At 31.6% G+C, this 23,377-nt stretch overlaps 1 protein-coding gene across 1 annotated transcript; it reads left to right on the top strand.

Annotated features, from left to right (window-relative positions):
• The first annotated feature begins 21,368 nt into the window (after positions 1 to 21,368).
• On the top strand, positions 21,369 to 22,516 carry LOC145106832 (VQ motif-containing protein). Its single transcript, XM_079043762.1, has one exon. The coding sequence runs from the start codon at positions 21,515 to 21,517 to the stop codon at positions 22,214 to 22,216; it is 702 nt and encodes a 233-aa protein (XP_078899888.1). The 5' UTR covers positions 21,369 to 21,514; the 3' UTR covers positions 22,217 to 22,516.
• The last annotated feature ends 861 nt before the right edge of the window (positions 22,517 to 23,377 follow it).

Below are 23,377 nucleotides of genomic sequence, written 5' to 3'. Positions count from 1 at the left end.
CGTATTCACTTTGCAAGTTTGCGTCGACTGTCGAGCCGTCGTTCATAAGAAGGAAACGAAGGGTTTTGTTTTATTTGAAGTGTGCGTACGTGACTGCATTGTATATTTGGTATTATTTAAAAAACGAATTCGGGTATTCGGGTATACCCGAAAATAAATATTCATACCTAAAACCGGACCTATATTATTATCGGGTTAACCTATTACCCGAATGTTCATACCCATTACCCGTTCTACCCGACCCATTCTACCCGAATTCGGAACGGGTCGGGTGGGTAGAACGGGTTTCGGGTTTTTTCGACAAGCCTAATAAATACCACAATTCTTTTTCATTCTTCACCACATTCAAATCTTCTTAATTCAATTCTCCTAACCTTTTTATTTTCTATCTTCTTCAAAACCTCATCGCTCAAAATGGCTCGTGTTTGATCACCTAAGGAAGAGATGTTACTGGCTCGTTCATGGGTTGATGTTACAGAAGACCGAATCAACATTAACCTACCTTCGACTACTTTTTGGAGGAGAGTCGCCGAAGAATGTAACCGTCAAGTTCTTGTACCTCAAAATAAAGAGCAATTCTTTTCAAAATGGACACATGCAAACACAGTTTCAATGCAGTTTAACAATGAGTTTTGTAGAGTGAGGCATGAAGTCGAGCATGGTGAAAATGAAAATACTTTGCTAGTGAATGCTCTGTTGGTGATTTTAGTGTCACCATGTCATTTTATGTAATTAGAACTAACATGTGAGCTAATTGGCTTCATAATTTGTAATCTAATATATGTACGGGTTTGTGCGGAGTGCACGTATGTATAAGATCGAATTAGAAGCTGGTTTGACGACTAGTCGGGGGTTCGAGGGCAACGCCCCTGGGTCCGGGGTTTCCAAAGGGGCAGCGCCCCTTTGACGGGGTCTAGGGGAAGCACCCCTAGTGGGGTCCAAGGGGCAGAGCCCCTCGCCGGGGTCCCGCTGATGGCCAACCCTAGTGGGGTCTCCAAATTTTACATATGGGAACATAATGGGAAAATCGAATTCTTGAGGGTGATTATGGTAAAACTGAAGAAATTCGTCAGTTTTGGAAACCCTTGATTTCCTCATTAAAATTCCGGATTTCCTGACTTGCTTCCAAAGCAACCCATGACAGCCAACCCTAAGAGGCAAACCCTAAATCTCGTTTATTATATAAACAACTCTTCTCTTTGTGAAGTGAGACACGCTACCATTATCTCTCTTTTCTTCAAACGAACATAGAATCCTTCTACCAGTTTGACTTACGATTTTTGTGCCTAGATTCGTAAGTGTCCCCTAAGATTATCCTATTCTGAATTTCTTGCAAACCAGGCATAAGGTAGAAATATCAGTTCGGAAAGTGTCCACACTGTCCAAGGGGTATCCAGATCTCCAACATAAACCCTAATTCCTCCAACATGCTCTTGAGACTTACTGTGTAGAAACTGACAAAAATTTCAGACTTGTTGAGTTTTGACAAGTGAGGCAGTGCCCCAAATTGCATCAAATTTGAGCTCATTGTTTTCTAATTTCTAGTGGGTTGTGTGTTTAAATTTCTAGTCGTCTTATGTTAGTTTAATTTCAAGTGTGATGTCTTTAGTTTCAAGTGTGTGATTTCCTTTCAAGTTTATAAAATTTAAGTTTTTATTAAACTAATTTGTTTATATTGATTTTTTATATATATTAAATATTAAAAAAATAATTAGCATGACAAACGTGGCGACCCACGCCATGTAAATGACAAACTTTTAATGTAGTCTGTCAATCTGATGTGACGCCTACGTAAACCATGACAAGTGTGACACCATTCCCTCTAATCTAACAGAATGTTTGGATTTATTTGTGTGTGGGTTCAACTTGATTGTTGTTAGGGTTTCTACTAATAAGTATTTATAGCTAGGGGTTTCAATGTAATCATTTTGAAACATTCAAGTTACAAAAAAGTTATATGGTTATGTTGGTAGACATAAGTCGTGTCGACCGAACCACGTTAACTCTCTATGTTGTTATTATTATTTTTTCTTTATTCCTTGTGTAACAATATGTATGATCAAATATATACGATTTTATCTTTTTTGTAGTTTCTACGCATTACTGTGTTGTCGGCGTTTAAGCAACATAAAAAGATTGGTATCTTTGTCTCTATTTACGTACTTGTATTAAACTCCTTTCTATTATTATTATTATTATTATTATTTTTAAGAATTATAGTTCATAAAATCATAAACAACATAAATGAAGTTTTTGTTGGATATTAATGCTATGAATGTTGGACCTAAATAAAGGCTAATTTGTCTTTTATATATATATATATATATATATATATATATATATATATATATATATATATATATATATGTTTAGGTTCTATTTTTTATGCATTTCTATGATTTTTAGGGTTTTTTTTAGGGTTTTTTTGTTTTCCAAATAACCCTTCCCTATATATATATATATATATATATATATATATATATATATATATATATATATATATATATATATATATATACACACACACACGTTAAGAACTCAAGTTATCTACTATCTCATTGGGAAAAATGAAAATTGTCGAGAAGAAAACATAAATCCTAAAATAAACAACACTAACTACATGAGCATAAGTACAAGGTTTGATCCTAACATTTTAAAAGCCATGTACAAAAAATTAAATTGAGGCCCATAAAGAATTTGTGAAATTTCCTTACCACTAAATTAAGAAAAATAAAATTGATAATAAACATCTCAAAAATATTTTCTATATGAGCATCATATACAGACCTTCACTCATTAGAATAAAATGATCATGTAACAAACAACTTTCTAAATAAAGATAAATAGACAATACATTATCAATTTTTAAATATCGATCTTCTAGGTTTTTTTAAAACAAATTCATTTATTATAATTTCATTATCAATATTAGAAACCAAAGTCAAAATATTTAACCTTTTTTGAATCATAATATGTCGCAAATAAGATTGTAAATGTTTTAGTTTTGAAAAGCTATTTTCCGCTAATACAATTGTAATAGAAACATTTAACAATATTGTGCATGTTAAATGAATGTTCATCATTTTCAATAAATTTAGTATGAGTTAGCTATATTATGTTCTAAGTGGTAGGTTTTTTTTTTTTTTTTAACAATTTCAGTTCGTTGAATAAATCATCACACCTATGAAATATGACCATTTTGATTTGTTGTGTAGTAGTATGTCTAGTCAAATATACACCTTAATTCTCTATGTTGTTTTTATTAATTTTTCTTTATTCCTATTGTAACCGTATATTTTATCAAATATATACGATTTCATCTTTTTTTTAGTTCTATCGCATTACATTGTTGTTGGTTGTTAAGAAACATAAAAAATTGGTATTGTTTTGTCTTTTTTTTGGAACAACGAATCTAATTTATTTCTAAACTATTTATAATATCACCTATGTCTCAGACATGACTTGAACCTTCGATTTTAAAAAGGAAGGATAACACTTAATGTTAAATTAAAAGTCATTTGATGATATTGTTGTCTCTATTTACATATTTGTATTCAATTCCTTTTATTATTATTTTTTTCAAAATTATAGATCATCAAGTTATAAACAACATAAATGAAGTTTTTGTTGGATATTAATGCTAAAAATGTTGGAGCTAAATAAAGGCTAATTTGTCTCCCATATATTTATTACGTTAAGGACTCAAGTTGTCTCTTATCTCATTAGGAAAAGTGACAATTTTCAATAAGAAAACATAAACCCTTAAATAAATAACCCTTATTACGTGAGCATGAGTACAAAGTTCGATTCGTATATTTTGGAACTTCTGTATAAAAATTCGATTAGTATATTTTGGAACTTTTGTATAAAATTTTTAATTGAGGTCCCATAAAAAATTTGTAAAGTATTATTAACTAAATTAATTATCGCTAAATTTTAAAAAAAATAAAATTGATAACAAACATCTCATAAATTTTCTATCTCGTAAACATCATATATGGGTCTTCACTCATTACGAATAAATTGAAATTGTTACAAAATAACTTTTCAAATGAAGATAAACAATTATTGCATTATCATTTTCTAAACATTGATTTTCTAGAATTTTTAAAACAAATTCATTTATTATACTTTAATAATCAATATTTTCAAAAAAAAAATCATTCTCAATAAAAATCAAAGCCAAAATGTTTAATCATTCTTGAGTCATACCATGTCGCAAATAAAATTATAAAAATTTTAGTTTTGAAAAAGTTTTTTTCCGCTAATACAATTGTAATAGGAATAAACAAAAATATTGTGCATGCTAGACTTGATAATGTTTATCATTTTCAAGAAATTTAGGGGGTGTTTGACTTATCTTTTTGAGAGGCAAAAAAAAGTCAGGTTTTTCTAACTTTTCCAAAAAATCAATTTTTCTTATATCAAAAATCCAAAAATAGCTTTTAAAATCCTTTTACCAAACATCTTTTAAATTTTATCTTTTCCAAAAAGGACTTTTGCCTCTCAAAAAGATAAACCAAACACCCTCTTAGTATGAGTTAGCTATATTATGTTCAACTAGTTTTTTTTTAACGGTTCTAGTTTGTTAAATAAATCATCACCATTGATCTTTGAGATTTGACCATTTTGTAACATTTTTTCAAGAGTTTTGCAACTTACCCTTAGTTCATCATGTCTACGACTTTAACTTTTCTGTTGTGAATAAAAAACTGCTTTTAATGCTCAAACATTTGCTTCAATGAACCAATAGTTTGATCAATTATGAACATAAAAAATGAATCGTGAATGATTCTTCAAGTGAACGTCTGTATACTAGTTTCAACGAATCAACGTTGCTCTCATCAAAAAGAATTTTTTAAAAAATATTATTTAATTATGACAAAATTGCAAAAATGGTCCATGTGTATACAATTTTTTGGGGTTTTAGTCCAAACCACGACTTTTTTGGATTGGTGGTCCTTTTGAGATAGTTTGCTTGTGATTTTGGTCCTTCGGTAAACTGAAAAGACTAAATTGCCCATATTATATTTATTTTCTATTTTTCTTTTTTGTTCCTATAAGTATTTATATATAAAAAATAAAAATAGGACCCTCTCTCTCTCTCTCCTTCCCCCCCTCTCTCTCTCAATGAACCCCACCTGATCTTGTTTCAAACCCGACCCATATAGATCAAAACTTGTATGATCTGTTACTTCTATCAAACCTTCATCCACAAATTGGTTCTTGAAATTGAACTTTTTGTTGGATCAAAAAGTCAATTTCCATGGATATTTTTTTCACGCTTTCATTCAAAATGGATTATCTAATCACGATTTCTTCTTCGGTCTATCTCTTGAATCTCAGTTCTTAAAATCATTTTGTGACCGGAGCGATTTAAGATTTCAATCAAGTATTCCTGGTTGATTCAGTGATTGATTAATCGATTCAGTAACTTTCATGTGCGATGGGATTCGAACTTGATTTTGTTCAGAACAGTTGAAAACTGACGAATTGGAATACAAAAAATCGATTAATAAATGTTCTGAGTTTCTTCTATATGATTTGTAATGGTTTAAATTGATTTGGAAACTTGCTTATGAAGAAAAGTTATGATTCAGGACTAATGATTTGGATGAAATGATTTGTGAAATGATTCATGGGGGATAAATGATTCGGGACTAGTGATTTGGATGAACGCTATTTGTGATTCTGCAATCTCTAATCAAACCTCGACATATGTTTTATTCGTAAACAGGTATAGATTTTTGTTACAGGTCTGACCCAGTGATTAAGGGGTGGCGTCCACATTCCTCATCCTCTTCCTTGCACGTTGCAGGTCACATGGAGTACCAATTATCCCCCATGAATCTAGAGTTGGTTAACGACATCAATACCGATACAAGAATTGGTTTTTCATCCCATGGATCCTAAATGCGTTCTAAGGCTAATTTTTGCATTGGATATATCTACTGATGGAGGTGAGATACGCAGCGAGGAGAAGATTTCCTTTCCAGATGGCTTTCATTTTGAATCGGATCTAAACCCAGAAACAACAATGATAACACACAAAGTTCTAATTAAACCCATAAAATAAATTATTTTCATGATTTCACAAACGATTGGATTTGACTATGGGTATTAATGAGAGAGAGAGAGAGAGACATATATTTTAATTTAATAAATCATTAAATTAAATAGAAAAAAGATTAAAAAAAATATCAGGAGGGCATATTAGTCATTTCAGTTTAGCAAGGGACCAAAACCACAACGAAAATACCTCAAAAGGACCACCAATCCAAAAATGTCGTGGTTTGGACTAAAACCCCAAAAAATTGCATACCACAAGGACCATTTTTGCAATTTTGTCTTTAATTATTATTTTCAACAAACACCATATCAATTCCTAAATCAGAAGCTATAACTTAAGAACAATTCAAAGTCTTCTCAAACTCATGCTCTTAGTAAACTTTAAAATACTCAATAACAAATCTCATATTAGTCATTGCCTCATCAATACGCGTGGTTTCATATTATAGTTACCCCTCCTCCATGATTACAACTTTATTAACTTCATTTACATTCCATGTTACACATTCACTTTGTTCCTTCTTATTAAATTTAATATTATCAAAATTTATAGTATCAACTTCAAATATATATTTTGCTCCTTGGAATGGATTCTTCGTTACAATGATATCAATTTGAATTGATTTTTTATTAAATATTGATGCATCCCTAAATTTAAAACCTTAACCCTTAAAATATACTTAATTTGACCATAAAGTCCAAATATTGATGCATCCCTAAACTGCGATCGCATAACCCATATTTGCGATCACATTTTTTTTTCCCAAAGTCTTGAAAACGTAGAAAATAGCCTCGTACATCGTTTATGGATAAATCTGGAAAAATCGTATTTTCTACGAAGCATATCTGACATCTACGATCACATTTTTCGTTTGCTTTCTCCGGAAGCTTCCATCTCACATATAAATATGACCCTCATTATCAGATTAGGAGGTCAGACGGTTCCAGACGACAGAAAATACTTCTGAATGTGATTTTTGATACCTTTCAGCGATTTCTGAAGATCTGAAGGTTGTGAATCATCTAATACACTAAGTTTATAAGATTATTCGGTTAATGTTTCTTTTTACTAGTTTAGATTCGTTTTTCGCCATGTCTAGCTAAAACCCTAGTTTTCAGCTCTGAATTAGACTAGTACTTTTCATGTGATTAGTTATCAAATCTGGTTTTCTTTTTGTGTTTCTATCTAGATTTCTCAGTTTTGAGATTAATGAACGTTTGATTCTTAATGCTTGTTAGTCCGATCACCTAGCTAGGGTTTTATCATTTCAGTTAATCGGTTAATAAAATTCGTAATTGTTCTTGTCAACTGGTAATAAGTAACAAATATCATATTGGTTCCGTGTTTGGGATTTAACTCTGGTATAAACTGTAAAAATCATATTTTTATGCTTCTGAGCTTGTGAGAAATATTGAGTATTGTTGGGAATTTTACACAGATCATAAATCTGCTTTTCTGATTTAATTAAGAGCTTATTTAATTATACAGTAAAAAGTTATGGTTAATTCAAAGAGCTTGTTTTGGTTAACTAATTTAGGTAAAAGTGATTATACTAGAGCATGTTAGTTTTTCTCAGTACCAGCTTAGATATAACACATTTTGAATAACTAGATCTGAACTGCTTGCATGATTAGGAAAATCGTAGGAGAACTGAATTCGTTTTTATTATTGAGTTTTATTTCAATTATTTTCACTGCAATTTTAGTTTTTAGTTTAATTCAAAAAAACCCGTTTTCATATTTTCTGTTTCATTACTAGAATGTGTCTGATGCAAAAAAAACATTGACTGTTAGGCTGTGTCCCTGAGGATTCGAACCTCCTTCCCTATGCTATATTATTAGTGCAACCACCAGTGAAATTTTATATGCTTAATACGCCACCAACAGTGTGTTAACAACTTGGCGTCGTTGTTGCGGACATGGTGCTTCTAATAGTTTTATGCCCAGAAATTTCCGTACATGTACACTTCTAGCTTTTGATCCAGAAATCGAAAGAACTGCAAGGAAACTGAATAAAGAAGTAGCAAAGAGAAAACAATCAACAAGTTTCTTTGGTTCATCCTCTTCAATACCTCAAGAAATCATCACACCACAAGACAGTCCCTTGTGGAACGAACCAGATCCGAATTTTCCATTCTTTGGTTCATCCTCTTCAATACCTCAAGAAATTTGCATTTTTGTTAAAAATTTGAACTTTTCAGTTTTTTTAGGTTAAAATTTTCAAATTTTATATTTCTTTTTGCATTTTATTTTTTGCATTGCATTTGCATATATAAAAAAATCCAAAAAATCCAAAAAATATTTTCCTTTTTTATTTTTCTGTATTCATAAAAAACAAAAAGATTTTTATTTTTATTTTTATTTTCTGCATTGAAAATATAAAAAAAATCAAAAAATATTGAAAAGTTTTTACATGAGATGAGGATATTTTATTTACATTCGATTGCTCTGTTAAGATGAAGTGTGATAGGAATCGAAAGCAATAGTCTCATTACAATCAATTTTAAGAATTATCTTTTTCATATCAGAAAGTGCTTTAAATGTTTTCGAAATATGAACCAACATATGAGTCGGATAATTTTTACAATGGAAGTGTGGGATAGAAAAACAAACATTAGAAATAATTTTCTTAAATGCCTTAAAAAGAACCTAGATTGAATAACCATTTTCTTTCCTTGAAGTATTGAACCCTATAGTTTTTGTATCTTTTGAGGTTAGGAGGAAACTCTTGTTATATCCACACAATTTATTATCATTTTTTTGAAGTTGTGAAGATATAGTGAGCCTCAAAGTGAAATCGCGTCTAATCAATATATATGTTATAAATGGTATATTAAGCAACTTGAAGAAATCTGAAATTCAAAGTTAAATCCAAGTCAAGTACAAGTTGAAATCAAGAACCAAGCAAGTTAAATATGAAGAGTTGATCAAGATAAAGAATATGTGTGGTATAATGAGATAGATCCCTCGATAGTGGAATCAATGGAGTAAGCTTGGATTTTATGTCCATAATGGAGCTTACCACGTTTACTGGACGAGTTCGAAAAAAAAGGAGAGTTCGGTCAAGCTAAGCTTTTATAAACGATTTTTCATGAAATTATTTTTAAAAATACACTATTTTCACAAATTTAATTCGGCGTAAAAATTATTTACTCAAGCTTGGTTTGACTTACTAAATATGAATTATGAATCTACAATAAAGGTATTGAGACTGTTGTCTAGGTAGTGATTTCATTGAAGCTTCTTCGTTGTGAAATCTGATCCTGTGGAAAAGAAAGAGTGAAGTATTTTTATTTCAAGTATTTATTTTCCTTTATTTTGTTGTAAATTCTTTGTAGGTTATCCATATCTTTCCATCTGTTTATAATGTTTAATCTTTTTCTTACTTGAGGGCAAGTAAGGTTCAAGCTTAGGGAAATTTGATAGATGCCATTTTATGCATCTTTTAAGGTAGTTTTAATTAGCACTTAGCATCATATTTTGTATATTTGCATGTCATTAGTTTAAATAATGTTCAGCTCATGTCTTTTATCAGAATTCTCATACTGCTAGCATTTTTGTGTCATTTTTAGATAGTTTGAGTGGAGCGGTACTTTGGGAGCATATTGATGCATGTTTGGAGCCTAAATGGAGCTGGAATTGAAGAGGGATGCTAAGGAATAACATGATGTGCTTAAACTGAAGAATCGCGTCCGAAATGAGTCTGAAACTCAGATCTGCGATCTTATTTTGTGTTACTGCGATCGCATAAATGCAATGAAGTTCTATATGGACGAAATAAGTCATCTGGAAGCCATCTGAGAAGAAAAAGAAAACACTATGATCGCATATTTCCATTATGCGATCGCATTTCTGTCATGCAACCCTAGAAACTTCAAATTTGGCATCGTACTTCATTTAAACACAATTCTGGAGAAAAAAGAAAAATTGTGATCGCATAGCCTACATCTACGATTGCATTTTTAACCCGAAGTCTTGAAAACGTTGAAAATAGCCTCGTACATCATTTAGGGATAAATCTGGAAAAAATCGTATTTTCTACGATCGCATATTTGACATTTGCGATCACATTTTTCATTTTCTTTCTCCGGAAGCTTCCGTCTCGCATATAAATATGACCCTCATTATCAGATTAGGAGGTTAGACGGTTCCAGATGATGGAAAACACTTATGAAGGCCATTTCTGATATCTTTCAGCGATTTCTGAAGATCTGAAGGCTGTGAATTATCTCATACACTTAGAAGATTGTTCGGTTATGTTTCTTTTTACTAGTTTAGATTCGTTTTTAGTCATGTTTTGCTAAAACCCTAGTTTTCAGTTCTTCATTAAACTAGTACTTTTAATGATTAGTTATCTGATCTGGTTTTCTTTTTTTGTTTCTATATAGATTTTTCAGTTTTGAGCTTAATAAACGTTTGATTTTTAATTCTTGTTAGTCTGATCACCTAGCTAGGGTTTTATCATTCCAGTTAATCAATTAATAGAATCGTAATTGTTATTGTCAGCTGGTAATAAGTAACAAGTATCATATTGGTTCCATGTTTGGGATTTAACTCTGGTATAAACTATAAAAATCATATCTTTATGCTTCCGAGCTTGTGAGAAATATTGGGTATTGTTGGGAATTTTACATAGATCATAAAGCTGCTTTTCTGATTTAATTATGAGCTTATTTAATGGACAGTAAAAAGTTATGGTTAATTCAAAGAGCTTGTTTTGGTTAATTAATTTAGGTAAAAAAGATTATACTAGAGCTTGTTAGTTTTTCTCAGTACGAGCTTAGATAAAACACATTCTAAATAACCAGATCTAAACTGATTGCATGATTAGGAAAGTCGCAGCAGAAATGAATTCGTTTTTATTATTGAGTTTTATTTAATTTATTTTCACTGCAAATTTTAGTTTTTAGTTTAATTAAAAAAAAAACCCTTTTTATATTTTCCGTTTCATGACTAGAATGTGCCTGATGCAAAAAGACATTGACCCTTAGGTTGTGTCCATAAGGATTCGATCCTCCTTCCCCATGCTATATTATTAGTGCAACCAACAGTGAAATTTTATATGCTTAATACGCCCACGACATCGTGTTAACCCGGTGTAAAATCAAATATGGTTAAATAATGAGGGATTAAATGTACCAAGAATGAATATATATTGACCATTCAATGTATCTTGGATGGTCAATAAAATAAAAACAAATAAACAATGCGCTACAATAGTAATAACCGAGTCAATAAAAATAAAATAAATAATAATGAGATATAAAATAAATTCATATTAGGAAAGCTTTTAATTTGGAGTCTATCTTTCTTATTTCTTCCAATCCACTTGTCACATTACTCTCAAATCAATTTTTCTATTTCATCTCATTTGCACCTATCTTATCCACCAACATGGATATCTATTTTTTTTATCCTTTCCAACCCACTAATTCTTTAATTTTCAAATAAATATAAATAAATTAAAAACATGCAAAACTAATTCACAAAATATATAATTAACTCAAAATAAAATAAAATATTAACTTGTTTTTAAGGTAATCTTAATACATTGTTGAATATTTTTTAAATAGTATGTTATATATATATATATATATATATATATATATATATATATATATATATATATATATATATATATAGTGTCTTATTTGCATTAGTTTTTTATTTATAAAGTCTTTTCTAATCTCAACTAGATTTAAACACAAATAAGCAGTGTACTTAGTCGTGAAGTACTATAGTTTAAGGTAAGAAAGGGTGTCGAACACAGGGAATGTGACGGTTTAGATCAAATGATTCAAGTGCTAATTAAATTAATAACTATAAAAAGTAAAGATGAGGTTTTTGTTCAAAAGAACTAAACTAGTTTTAACGCTCTATTAATCAAATGAAACCAAATAACTAAATGGAAACAATAAATAAGAAGTACTCCTACTAGAATACGAATCTACCAAGTTTTTATGTTTGATTAATTAGAAGTGAAATGGATTAATGAATTGATTACCGAATTGTAATTTGACTAGTTATCTTGATCGGATTTCCTAGTACTAATAATTAATGAACAACTAACACAATGATAATGCAATTAATGAACACTTAATTAATTAAATATATTTGAACTATGAACGATGAATGATCATGACAATCAATATAAGCATAACATGGATATCTAATGCCCTCTAACTCAGTCAAAGTCAATATTATCTAACCCTAGGCTTATGATCAAAGTCTTAGTTATACAAACCTAATGATCATAGATTCATATGATTCAAGTACATCAAGATAAAATGATCATCTAATCCTAATAATACTCATCAATAAGCAATAAAAATCACAACTTTAACGTGAAAGGTAAAGCAATCTCGAATACAAGTAAAAACCAAATTCAATTAATCCTACTAACGAAATCAAAGCATATCAACAAGGGTTCATCAATATCTAGTGAAAGTAAAGGTTTTTACACCATATTTAGTAAACTAAATCAGAAAAACATCACCAAAAGAATGCAATACATGATCATCAAGCAAACCCGAAGTGAAATCTCGATACAATAGCACTTGAATCTTCAAATCCTTGCTCCAATCGACTCTCAAGCTTCAAAATCGATCCCAAAGGGTTTAGGACGTCAAAAACGAAGTAAAAATCACAGCCCTAAGGCCTCCACCTTCTGGAATCGACCTAATGTCCGAAATATATATAATTACAAAAATATGGCCACCATGATGTGGTTGACTGCCACCACATCGCGGTCCACGTATATATCCCATATTCTCCATGTCAACTCAACGATCGCGAAGTTTCCATTCACCACGAGGTGGTTATCGAGAATCAACATTTTCTCAAAACACAAAAGTTGTCCGAACTTGTGTCTATCTTTCAGAACATTTTAAATATCGTCAATCGGAGTTACGAGTCATGATATATGGCCAAAACACTGATGAGGGGTCAAGATGACAGCAACATCCTTTTTGCATCTTTTTCAGATCCGTTCTCCTCCTTTTGCATCTCAGCTCCCATTTTAACTGTAACTAAACATTTTCAAGGATATTATGTATCATATATCTAAAAATATAACATTTTAGTCAAATATATTAAGATAATGGACTAAAATATTTAGTTAAATAAGGTCATATCAAATTACCCCACACTTATCTTTTGCTTATGTCCTCAAGCAAACTAGATAGTGGACTTACCTGAAGTAGAGTCAAAAACTTTGACTTTACCATCCTTGTTATCCTTCAAGTAAATAAGGTAGCTTCGCAACCAATGCCCCTTATCTTGGAAGTAGAAACAAACAGACTCTTTCGGAATGGCACACGGTACAATCTCAGACTTAGCCTTTCTCTTTTCCATTTGGTCTAATGGTTCGACCATGGCTGATCCCTTTCCATTGGGAAGAGAAGACTTTTCTGGAATTCTAATGTTTCTATTGCTAATGTCCATGGAAGTTTGGGAAGTAGATCTTCCAATCAAAATTTCTTTACTAGTGCACCAAATCATTTCTGATTCAGCAGCAATTAGCAAATAGGTAAGATCGATAAGGGTCACGTTGTGGTCTGTCATATAGTAATCTTTAACGAGCTCACTATATGACTTCGGAAGTGATTGAAGAACCAAATCAATAGCCAACTTCCTCGAGACAACGACTCCTAACATTCCCAGCCTGTCAACGTGTGACTTCATCTCCAAGACATGTGCACACACATACCTTCCATCTTGGTGTTTGCTTGCCAATAGGGTTTGAGCGACCTTGAACTTTTCAAGTCTTCAAACACGCGGGTCAGGGAGAACTATTGGAGGAGGTGTAGGAAGTGAAGTATGATTTCCATTTCCACGATCCAATCGTGGGACATCATCTTCATGAGGAAAGCTTTTTCCAAAACATTCGGGAAGACCATAGTTGTCAGAACTAGACATCTACAAGGGAGAAATTCAAGTTTGGTTGATTTAAGTCCTTAATATAACACCCACATGAATTATTAAGGCTAGGACCCAACACAATAATTCACAATTCGGAAGAGGCATGCCGTAATCCAATTGTAAACTATTTGTTGGTAGGTAAATGTCGATTTACCAATTCCACCACGAAAACGAATTTTTTTAAATGAATTAAGTATTAAATGAAACTCCTAGATCTTTTGATATTCGTTGAACTTTTCAATGACATGTTTAATCTCGATTCTGCCCTTCAAATTTGTAACTGGGATACCGAGGATCACAAATAAGGTGTGAATAACCATGCAAATTAGCTTGGTACTCTCGATGTCATTAACCACCTAATCAATGTGTCGGTTAACCACACACGCTCCATTGATCAATGATAATTTACGAGAAACCCATTTCCATCCTTCATTAGTCCACATTAGTGTGCTGGTTAACCACACACACTCCACTAACTGACCAATAAGGTTCAATGTGCAATTTCATGGGTTAGCATCAAATTCATATTTTCCTAAAGTAACTAAGATTGGGAATTTATAAAAGGTTTAGTTACTTTATATTTCATTATACTTTTAATGAGGATTTAAATGTATTATCAAACCCGTTCGGCTAACGACCATCCACTAGTCAAGAGTGTGGTCGGTAAGAATGTATACCCAATGGCGGTCATTTTACAGGCCGCTTCCTTAAACACCCCTTATAGACCAGCTTCGTGAATGAGGCCTATTAACGGTAAGACTGACTTTTAACTTATATATATATATATATATATATATATATATATATATATATATATATATAATATTAGACTTTTAATGTTATATAGTATAAGGGTGTATATTATACATTTAAAATACTAGGTGGTTTAACCTATAAATTAGACTTTTAATTTAATTAAATGTAAACCATACTATTATAAATTTATTAATTCTCTCTTTTAATTAAACACTTAATTAATTTAATAAACTCCATAAGGGTGTAACTTGAACTATTCAAAGCGTCAAGGTTCTACATTTAAGATTTCACAATTAAAGCTTTTTAATTAAAAATTTAAGTTATAAAACCAAAAGGTGCATTTTTGAACCTTTTCAAAGTACTAGGGTTTTAGAATTCAATATTTCAAATTAAAACCTTTTAATTAAACTTTTCAAATTCCAAAACGTGAGAGCAAGTTTTGAAACTCTTCAAAACCTCTTGAATTCCATAACTTAAGGAGTTAATATTCATGAATGATACTTTTCATATTTCATAACTTGAGGACAACTTATGAAACTCTTCAAGAACCATTTAGATCAAATATAACTAATAAAATTATCATATAATTTATTATTTACCAAATTGACATAATCTAACTCACATAGCAAGGTAATTCAAATCAAATAATACAAATAATCAACTTATTATCTTAAAATTTGATAATTGTCTTTTAATTGGATGAGGATAATCATCACCATATAAAAAAACGAATTTTATGATACAAAACAATTTGTGGTAATAATCCTAATCCAATTCTGGCAAAAAGAACTCGAAAATCTGCAAGCAGAACATCCTACTCGTCGAGTGCATGAACTGAACTCGTCGAGTTGCCAATCTGTGAGTGAACTCGTCGAGTCAGATCATTGGACTCGTCGAGTCCATCAGTCAGAGGCCAAAAATGAGACTTTTTCAGCTTTGAAAATTTAACCAATGCATCTATATAACAGAAAACACCCATGGCTCTGATACCACTGTTGGGTTTTATGTACTATAACACTCCTATGGTGCACATACAACCCTAATGCTTTGGATCTAAGTTTTCTCTAGTTATACATGCAAGAAAAAATTATCCAAAGCATGAAACCTATAACTAGAATACAACTTTGATACTTGAAACATTAAATATAGTTAGAAGAATACCTCTTAGTTATATCATGTAGTATTTGGCCTTTCAAGAGCTTAGCACCTCAAATGTAATGCCTCAAATGGTTCACAAAACACCATGAACAAATGGAGGACTTTGAGAGAGAGGTTAGGAGCACACAAAATGGCTAGGGTTCTTCTTGGAACTTTTGTGTGTAATTTGTGCCAATTTTTAGAGCATAGGGGTTACATATATAGTGTAGAATTCCAAGGGTCACTTGTAAACCCTAATCCATACACGTAGGTTTATGATCCAATAACTCAAATGGACTAACTTATCATGGACTCTCACATAAACTTAGCCCATCATGGATCAATGGCTCAAACTATATGTATCATTGATTTACATAACCAGTCCCCGTTGATTTAATTAGTCTCTTTTGATCACTAAATTAATTCCAAATTAATTCTTGATCAATACTAATTAAATAATATGATTTCTCAATTAATATATTATACTTATAATATATTAATAAATCACGAATAACCTCTTTCTCAAATATCCATCCTATCAAATTGTTCCACTGAATGCAACCCAAAATGGACCATGCTACTATCGGGTCAAGTACATACCAATTATATTTATGGGTTTAGACACCTAATCCAACATGAAGTACGCCCCTCTATAGGTCACCTGTTCAATGGATAGAGACCAAGGCTTAACTATGGCTCAAAATACCCAAGTCCTAAATGTTTAAACATTTACCATTAATAAAATAATCACAATTTCGTAAATTAACCCTGGTCAAACTTTGTCAAAGCTAACAAGTCAACTGAGTCAACCCAGCCGAGTCAACTCAGCTGAGTCAACACAGAATGTGTATGCGGGGCGTACTCCAAAGGTACGCGAGGCATACTCGAGCATTGAACACCATCGGGGAGGTTGACCACGTACGTGCTGCGTACTCAGATTACGCAAGGCGTACACCCAGTCTTGCCAAAAACACATTAAGAGCTTAATGCATTGAGCTCTTGTTTCCAACTTCCAGATCCAGGGCTAAATCATCCTCAAGAGTCATAAATTTTCCAACTTTATGAATTTGCATGTCCATTAAGTGCTTAACTCAACATCTTAGTACATTAAGACCTTCTAAAGAATGCATGGAGCAAAACCAACCATGAAGACCCTATTTTTATGACTCAAGACCCTTCCTAAGGTCTGAAAGAATTGCTTAATGGGTCAAGAACATGCCATTCTCAAGAAACACCACATTTGGGACCAAAAGAGCCTAAATCAAGCCCAAAACAAGATCTAAATGAAACTTCACCAAGTTCATAACTTTATACCTACAAGTGATGCCAAATGATGGTGTATTTCTGGATCTAAAGCGCTTCACTCCTCCAAGATGGTCTCTACTTCCTTCCTTCTTCTTCCAAGGCACAAAATGCACACTCACAAGCTTAGAAATGCTCCACAAGGTGGATTAGGGTTGCAAGGACGTTTGAAAGGATGGAGGTTGATGGAAGGAGCCAAGGTTGGGAGTTAATGATGAATAAATAAGGTGCAAACCCTAAAGATTAGGGTTTGGGACTTCACCACGTACGTACACAAAGCGTACGCCTCGCGTACGTGGCTCCGCCCTAACAATCCAAAAGTGGCAAAAACAGCCCCTCCTATCCACAAGTCTTACATTATAAGGACCAAAATGCAATAAATCTCAATATAAGGGTTAAAACTAGAAGTACCTCATCATTGGGATGTTACACACATGGCAGAATCTTAAAGGTTATCAGATGCGCGCCGCACAAGCTGTCTATGCGCGCAAAGTTTTTTTTCTTTAAAAATTCGTATCTTCTTCATACGAGCTCCATTTTCGATGCGTTTTATATTCATGCATAACTATCGATGCTATCTACAACTTTCATATAGACTTTGTCGGCTAATTTTGACTTTTTATTTTTAAATTTATATTTTAATAGACTTAGACTGTTAAAATCCGTTAAAAATTCAAAACTCTCTCGTCCGACGTCCGTTCTCGTCTGTCGTTATATTGACGAACTCCTATTAATGAGATATTCGATTCTCATTTAGATTGTTTTTCCTAACAATTGACCGATTTTAATTTCGGTTTCTGTGTCGCATACTACTACACTGAAACTTCTAAAAATTATAACTTACTCTCATGATGTCAGATTTAGGCGTTCTTTATATATATATATATATATATATATATATATATATATATATATATATATATATATATATATATATATATATAGTCCAATTCCGGTGAGGACTTAAAAAATGGTGAGGACATCAAGGACAATTCTCCACCACCCATTTCGTAAAGGGCACAAACGTCAAACCCAATACTTGGACGTGATGCGTTCGCATGCGACCCACGTCCGTGGTAATTAATACAGACTCGAGGATTTAATCACGTGCGCCGAACGTCAATGAAACATCATTTAAGTGAGTTTTATTATTTATTTTCGTTTATTTTGGTTTTATTTTGTTTTTTTATTTATATTTATTTTATTTATTTCTCGTTAAAAAAAATCCAAATTTTTTTTCTTTTACACATATATATGCTCGGTTTTAACGTTTTTAATTTCTTTTTTGTTTTTTTGTTTTATATATTTTTTATTATTTTATCTTTTACCCGTTTAACCTCTAAACAATTAACATTTGTCGGAAAATATCAAAATCTCGCACATAATTACAAAAACATCATATCATCTCGCGAAATATTAACGGTAAATAATATCAAATATCCACCTTTTATTTTTTCAATCCTACAACAAAGATTTTTCTCACAGCCCCACTTATTTTTGAGTCCTCACTCGATCCAATATATATATATATATATATATATATATATATATATATATATATATATATATATATATATATATATATGGCCAGGCTAAAATGTTCGTTACATCTATTGTGTGATAGAATGAACCAATAAAAATTTAGTAAAATTAAATTATTATTTAATCAAAATAAAGATAGATATTAAATAATTTATATAATTATATTTATATTAAATAATATCCATAATTATAATTCTTTTTTATGGAAAATAATTAAATTCCCCATTAATGTTAACAATAACATTCTTTTAGAATGAATTTGCATCTACGTTTTCATGTATGGGTTCATGTTTTGTTTTATGACCCATTCACATATAATACAACAAAGTTGCCTAGAACATGGAGAATGATAGTTATTCTACTATAATACACTCTCATTCTGCTAGAATGCACTCTTGTTTACCATGTTCCATGCAACTTTGTTTTATTATGTCATAAAACAAAACACGAACCCATACATGTAATCCTAGATATGAATTATTCTGAAAAAGAATATTATTGCGGACATTAATGACGAATTTAATTAGTTTCCGTAAAATATGAATTATAATTATGGATATCATTTAATAAACATATAATTATAGAAATCATTTAATATCTATGTTTATTTGATTAAATAATAATTTATTTTTTACTAAATTTTTATTGGTGCATTTTAAGACATAATAGATTTTAGTAACATATATATATATATATATATATATATATATATATATATATATATATATATATATATATATATATATATAAAGGGGTAAGTTCTACATATAATCAAATAAATTCATAAAACCTTAAAACCATATAAAAATTACCAATTTTCATAACTGAACATACATGTTCATCTATAAACATATATATCTTTAATTATGAACATACAAAATGTTTAAAAATAAACATAGTTATTTTTATATGGTTTTATGGTTTTATGAGTTTTACTTGGTTTTAGAGTAATCACACACACACACACACACATATATATATATATATATATATATATATATATATATATATATATATATATATATATATATATAAAAGAAAAAGTCATTAATACTACGACAAATGGATAAAAGTTATAAAAACAATTAAAACAAAAGAACCATAGTATGATATAGAATCTTACATAGCATTCTTGGAAACAATATTACTCATCAAATCTTTTTTACCAAACACTCTCCAACCTATCGTTCTCAATAGCTATACCTGTAAATTCATTAAGTTTTTCTTGTAAAATTCTGGATGTAAGTAGGATTTTAATAACTTCAATTTTTGGAAAAAAAAAAAGAATTCTATAACGCCACTATTATTAGAATAGTAAGTAAGACTCTATATGTAATAACTACATTTGGAAAACAATTGACTTTTTTCATATACTTTAAAACATCGTTGGGTTGGTAGTTTCATTCTGTAAGAACTTATGATAAGAGCTAGGAAAGTGTACCATTGATGCGTTACATTTTTCTTATATTTTAAAACATTTTCCTCGTTTCAGTTTGCACTTCGCCTCTCTTTGGTTCTGTAATTGTTTATATGTCATCGTTGTCCTAATTGTTTAATCAACGATAATAATCAGAATATAAAATCGAGAGGATATCATATTCAAAAACCATGAATTATGGAATACTTGTTTAATTTTTTTCGACAATCAAATCGAGAGCGATAATGCAGTAAAAGACGAATGGAATAAAAAAAACAAGAAACAAGAAATGTTAGTTGAGCTTCAGTATAGTTGTCGAAAATTTAGAATTATGGGTTCTTGATTGACGTAAATCTACATTGGCTCATTTATTAGCCCAAATGCAAATTTCGTTAAGCCAAATTTTAAAATTGCGTGTTGTAATTTTTTATTTTAACATGAACTATTGGAATTTGAACAAATATGATTTTTTATCTTTGGATTACCATATTGCCAATTTCTGGACAACAGACTACATCTTATGTAAAATTGGGTCTCCTCTATGACATGACTATGTGCGATCTACCAGTTCACACATCTTTAAAGACTCCTGTGTGATAGGGGCGCTTAGAGATGGAGACATGTTTAAAGTGACAACATTATTGTCCTTTTATTTTAAAGAAGCTCTAAGGCCATCAAAAAAGTATCACACATCAAAAAGGTCAACTTCATCACAACACCTCTCCACCAACATCGAGAGAGAGAGAGATTATCTCTCTTTCGTTGCCGGATGTAGTGCTGGTCACACCGCATCATGATTATGATTATGTTTGCCTAGAAATGGTGTTCACATGTAAAGAGGTGTGCCACCTCAGCCTTACACCTGACTTCCGAGAGTATACTATATGACCAAATTTATTTAAAAAAATCACACATATATATATATATATATATATATATATATATATATATATATATATATATATATATATATATATTCAAAACCTTCTTAGCATTGGTACAAAAAAGATTTTATTCTATAATTACCAAACAATCATTTAAACTTAGCAACAAAAAACTAATGAATGAATAAACTTTTTAAAGCTCACTCCCAAACACCTAATGAGATAGATTAAGCGGTCAAAGTTTGGTGTTGTTGACGCTCCGAAGAAGCGAGTGGGGATGGTAGAAGGAATAGATCCAAAGTCCCACCAAGACATTTCCTACCAAACCAAACAAAGTAACAAATTGAAATGCAAAATGCCAAACCATCACCTCCTTCTTCTTCTTCTTCTTCCCATTCACCACACCTCACACTTCTCTCTTTCTCTATCTCAATCTCTCCATCTCTCTAGATTTCAACCTGGTTTCTCTTTCTAGATTCGTTCATCTATGGAAAATTATTCACCTAGACCTCTGGATACCAAAAACCCTTCTCCAAATAGTCATAGCATTAGCACCAATTCTAACACCAGCACCACCACTAACCATCATCACCACCACCAACCATCTCCTCCTGCAACCCCCATCGCCAGATCCGACCCCAACAACCCCTACCCAACTACTTTCGTTCAAGCTGACACCACTTCCTTTAAGAAAGTAGTCCAAATGCTCACTGGATCCTCCGAAACCGCCAAGCACGCCGCCAACACCCGATCTGATGCGCCCGCGCCCATCAGAAACCCCATCCCGCCGATGAAAACGGGTCCTAACAAGAAACCATCCAAGCTATATGAGCGGAGAAACAGCATGAAGAACTTCAAGATCAGCCCGTTGGTGCCCGGCTTTGTAAACCAGTCTGGCTTCTTTGGTTCTCCCCGGAGACCAGGCACACCGGAGATTCTCTCCCCGGGAATTCTTAATTTCCCATCTCTGGTACTTAGCCCAGTTACACCTCTTATACCCGACCTGTTCAATAGGTCTCCGGTAACCGGAGATAGCCCGAATTTGAACGTTGAAGCTGAAGACAAGGCGATTGCAAAGAAAGGATTTTATTTGCATCCATCTCCGGCGAGTACACCGAGGAGGGAATCGGAACCCCGACTTTTGCCTTTGTTTCCGGTGACTTCACCAAGGGTTTCAGGTTCTTCTTGAATAATGAGGTTTCCATTTAATTTCCAATGTAACGACTCCATAATAGTTGAATTTTGCATAAGAAATTGGTCAAGATTTGGGGAAAATGGGCAAAAAGAAGAGAGACGTTAGAGATTGACCAGTTCAAAAGAGTACAACTTTACTGCACAATGTACAAGTCAGTATTGCAGTAATCTGCTGAAAAAAATAGAAATCACCCAGAATTTTTTTTGCTCTCTTCATTGTAAAAGTTCCTATCTTGTTCTCAATTTCATGCCCTGCTTCGAGATTTTGTTCAATTTCACTCTCATTTGACGTGCATTACATGCTTGTACATTGTGTATTGAAAACAATACAATGCTAGCTATATATATCATGTGTTCTTGAGAAAGTGTGACAATGGATGGATATGGATAGGAAAGAAAAAGCTGTAAGATTTTTTTTGCTCTTTGTACTCTATTGGTCTAATTGTTGAACTGATCGTATCCAATGCAAAGTTACAAATCCCAATGCACAAATTACAAGTCAATGATGTAATCTTCATTGAGAAAGACAAACTTTTCTCCATGTGCAAGTAGTATTGTTCATGCTGCATTGAAAGCTGTATATCTTTGAAATTTGGAAAAGATGCTAAAGTACAAAATGGTTTGAAAAGAGTGAAGCTTTTTTGTCTAGTGATGATGTACTCTTCAAGTTTTATGTTAACATATTTATTTTCATATTATCATGTTGTAATCTAGTTGATAATGTAATTTGGTACGATTATATTAATGTGTTTTTATAATTTCTAGGTTGTGAATGTAAGTTTATTACAAAATATGAGTATGTTAACTTATTGATCGTTTAAAATAAAAATTGATGGTGTTTGATTTGTATTTTGTTTCTTTATCTTTGTTGAATAGTGTGTTGGATATTTTGACAAATAGAAACTATACGTTAGGGTTTGGATTTGACTAGTTCTTTTTAGTAGACTAAGTACAAGTGTACAACGTTTTGATTTTGATCAAGTCTTTACATATGCAAATTGACACATCCTCGATAATTCATTAAAGAAGATATTAAATTTCCATTGAAATTATTGGGCTTAATGTCATTAATTTAAGTACATAGAGAATTGAATTTTTCACTAATTTTGCTCCTAGAAAATTTTTAAAAACAATAGGTGTTTATTTATTGTACTAA

Source organism: Lactuca virosa, chromosome 4, assembly GCF_052849685.1.
Source record: "Lactuca virosa cultivar CGN04683 chromosome 4, Lactuca_virosa_CGN04683_v6, whole genome shotgun sequence".
Taxonomy (NCBI): Eukaryota; Viridiplantae; Streptophyta; class Magnoliopsida; order Asterales; family Asteraceae; genus Lactuca; species Lactuca virosa.
Note: the sequence above shows the minus strand (reverse complement) of the source record. Positions and strands in the feature narration are given on the sequence as shown.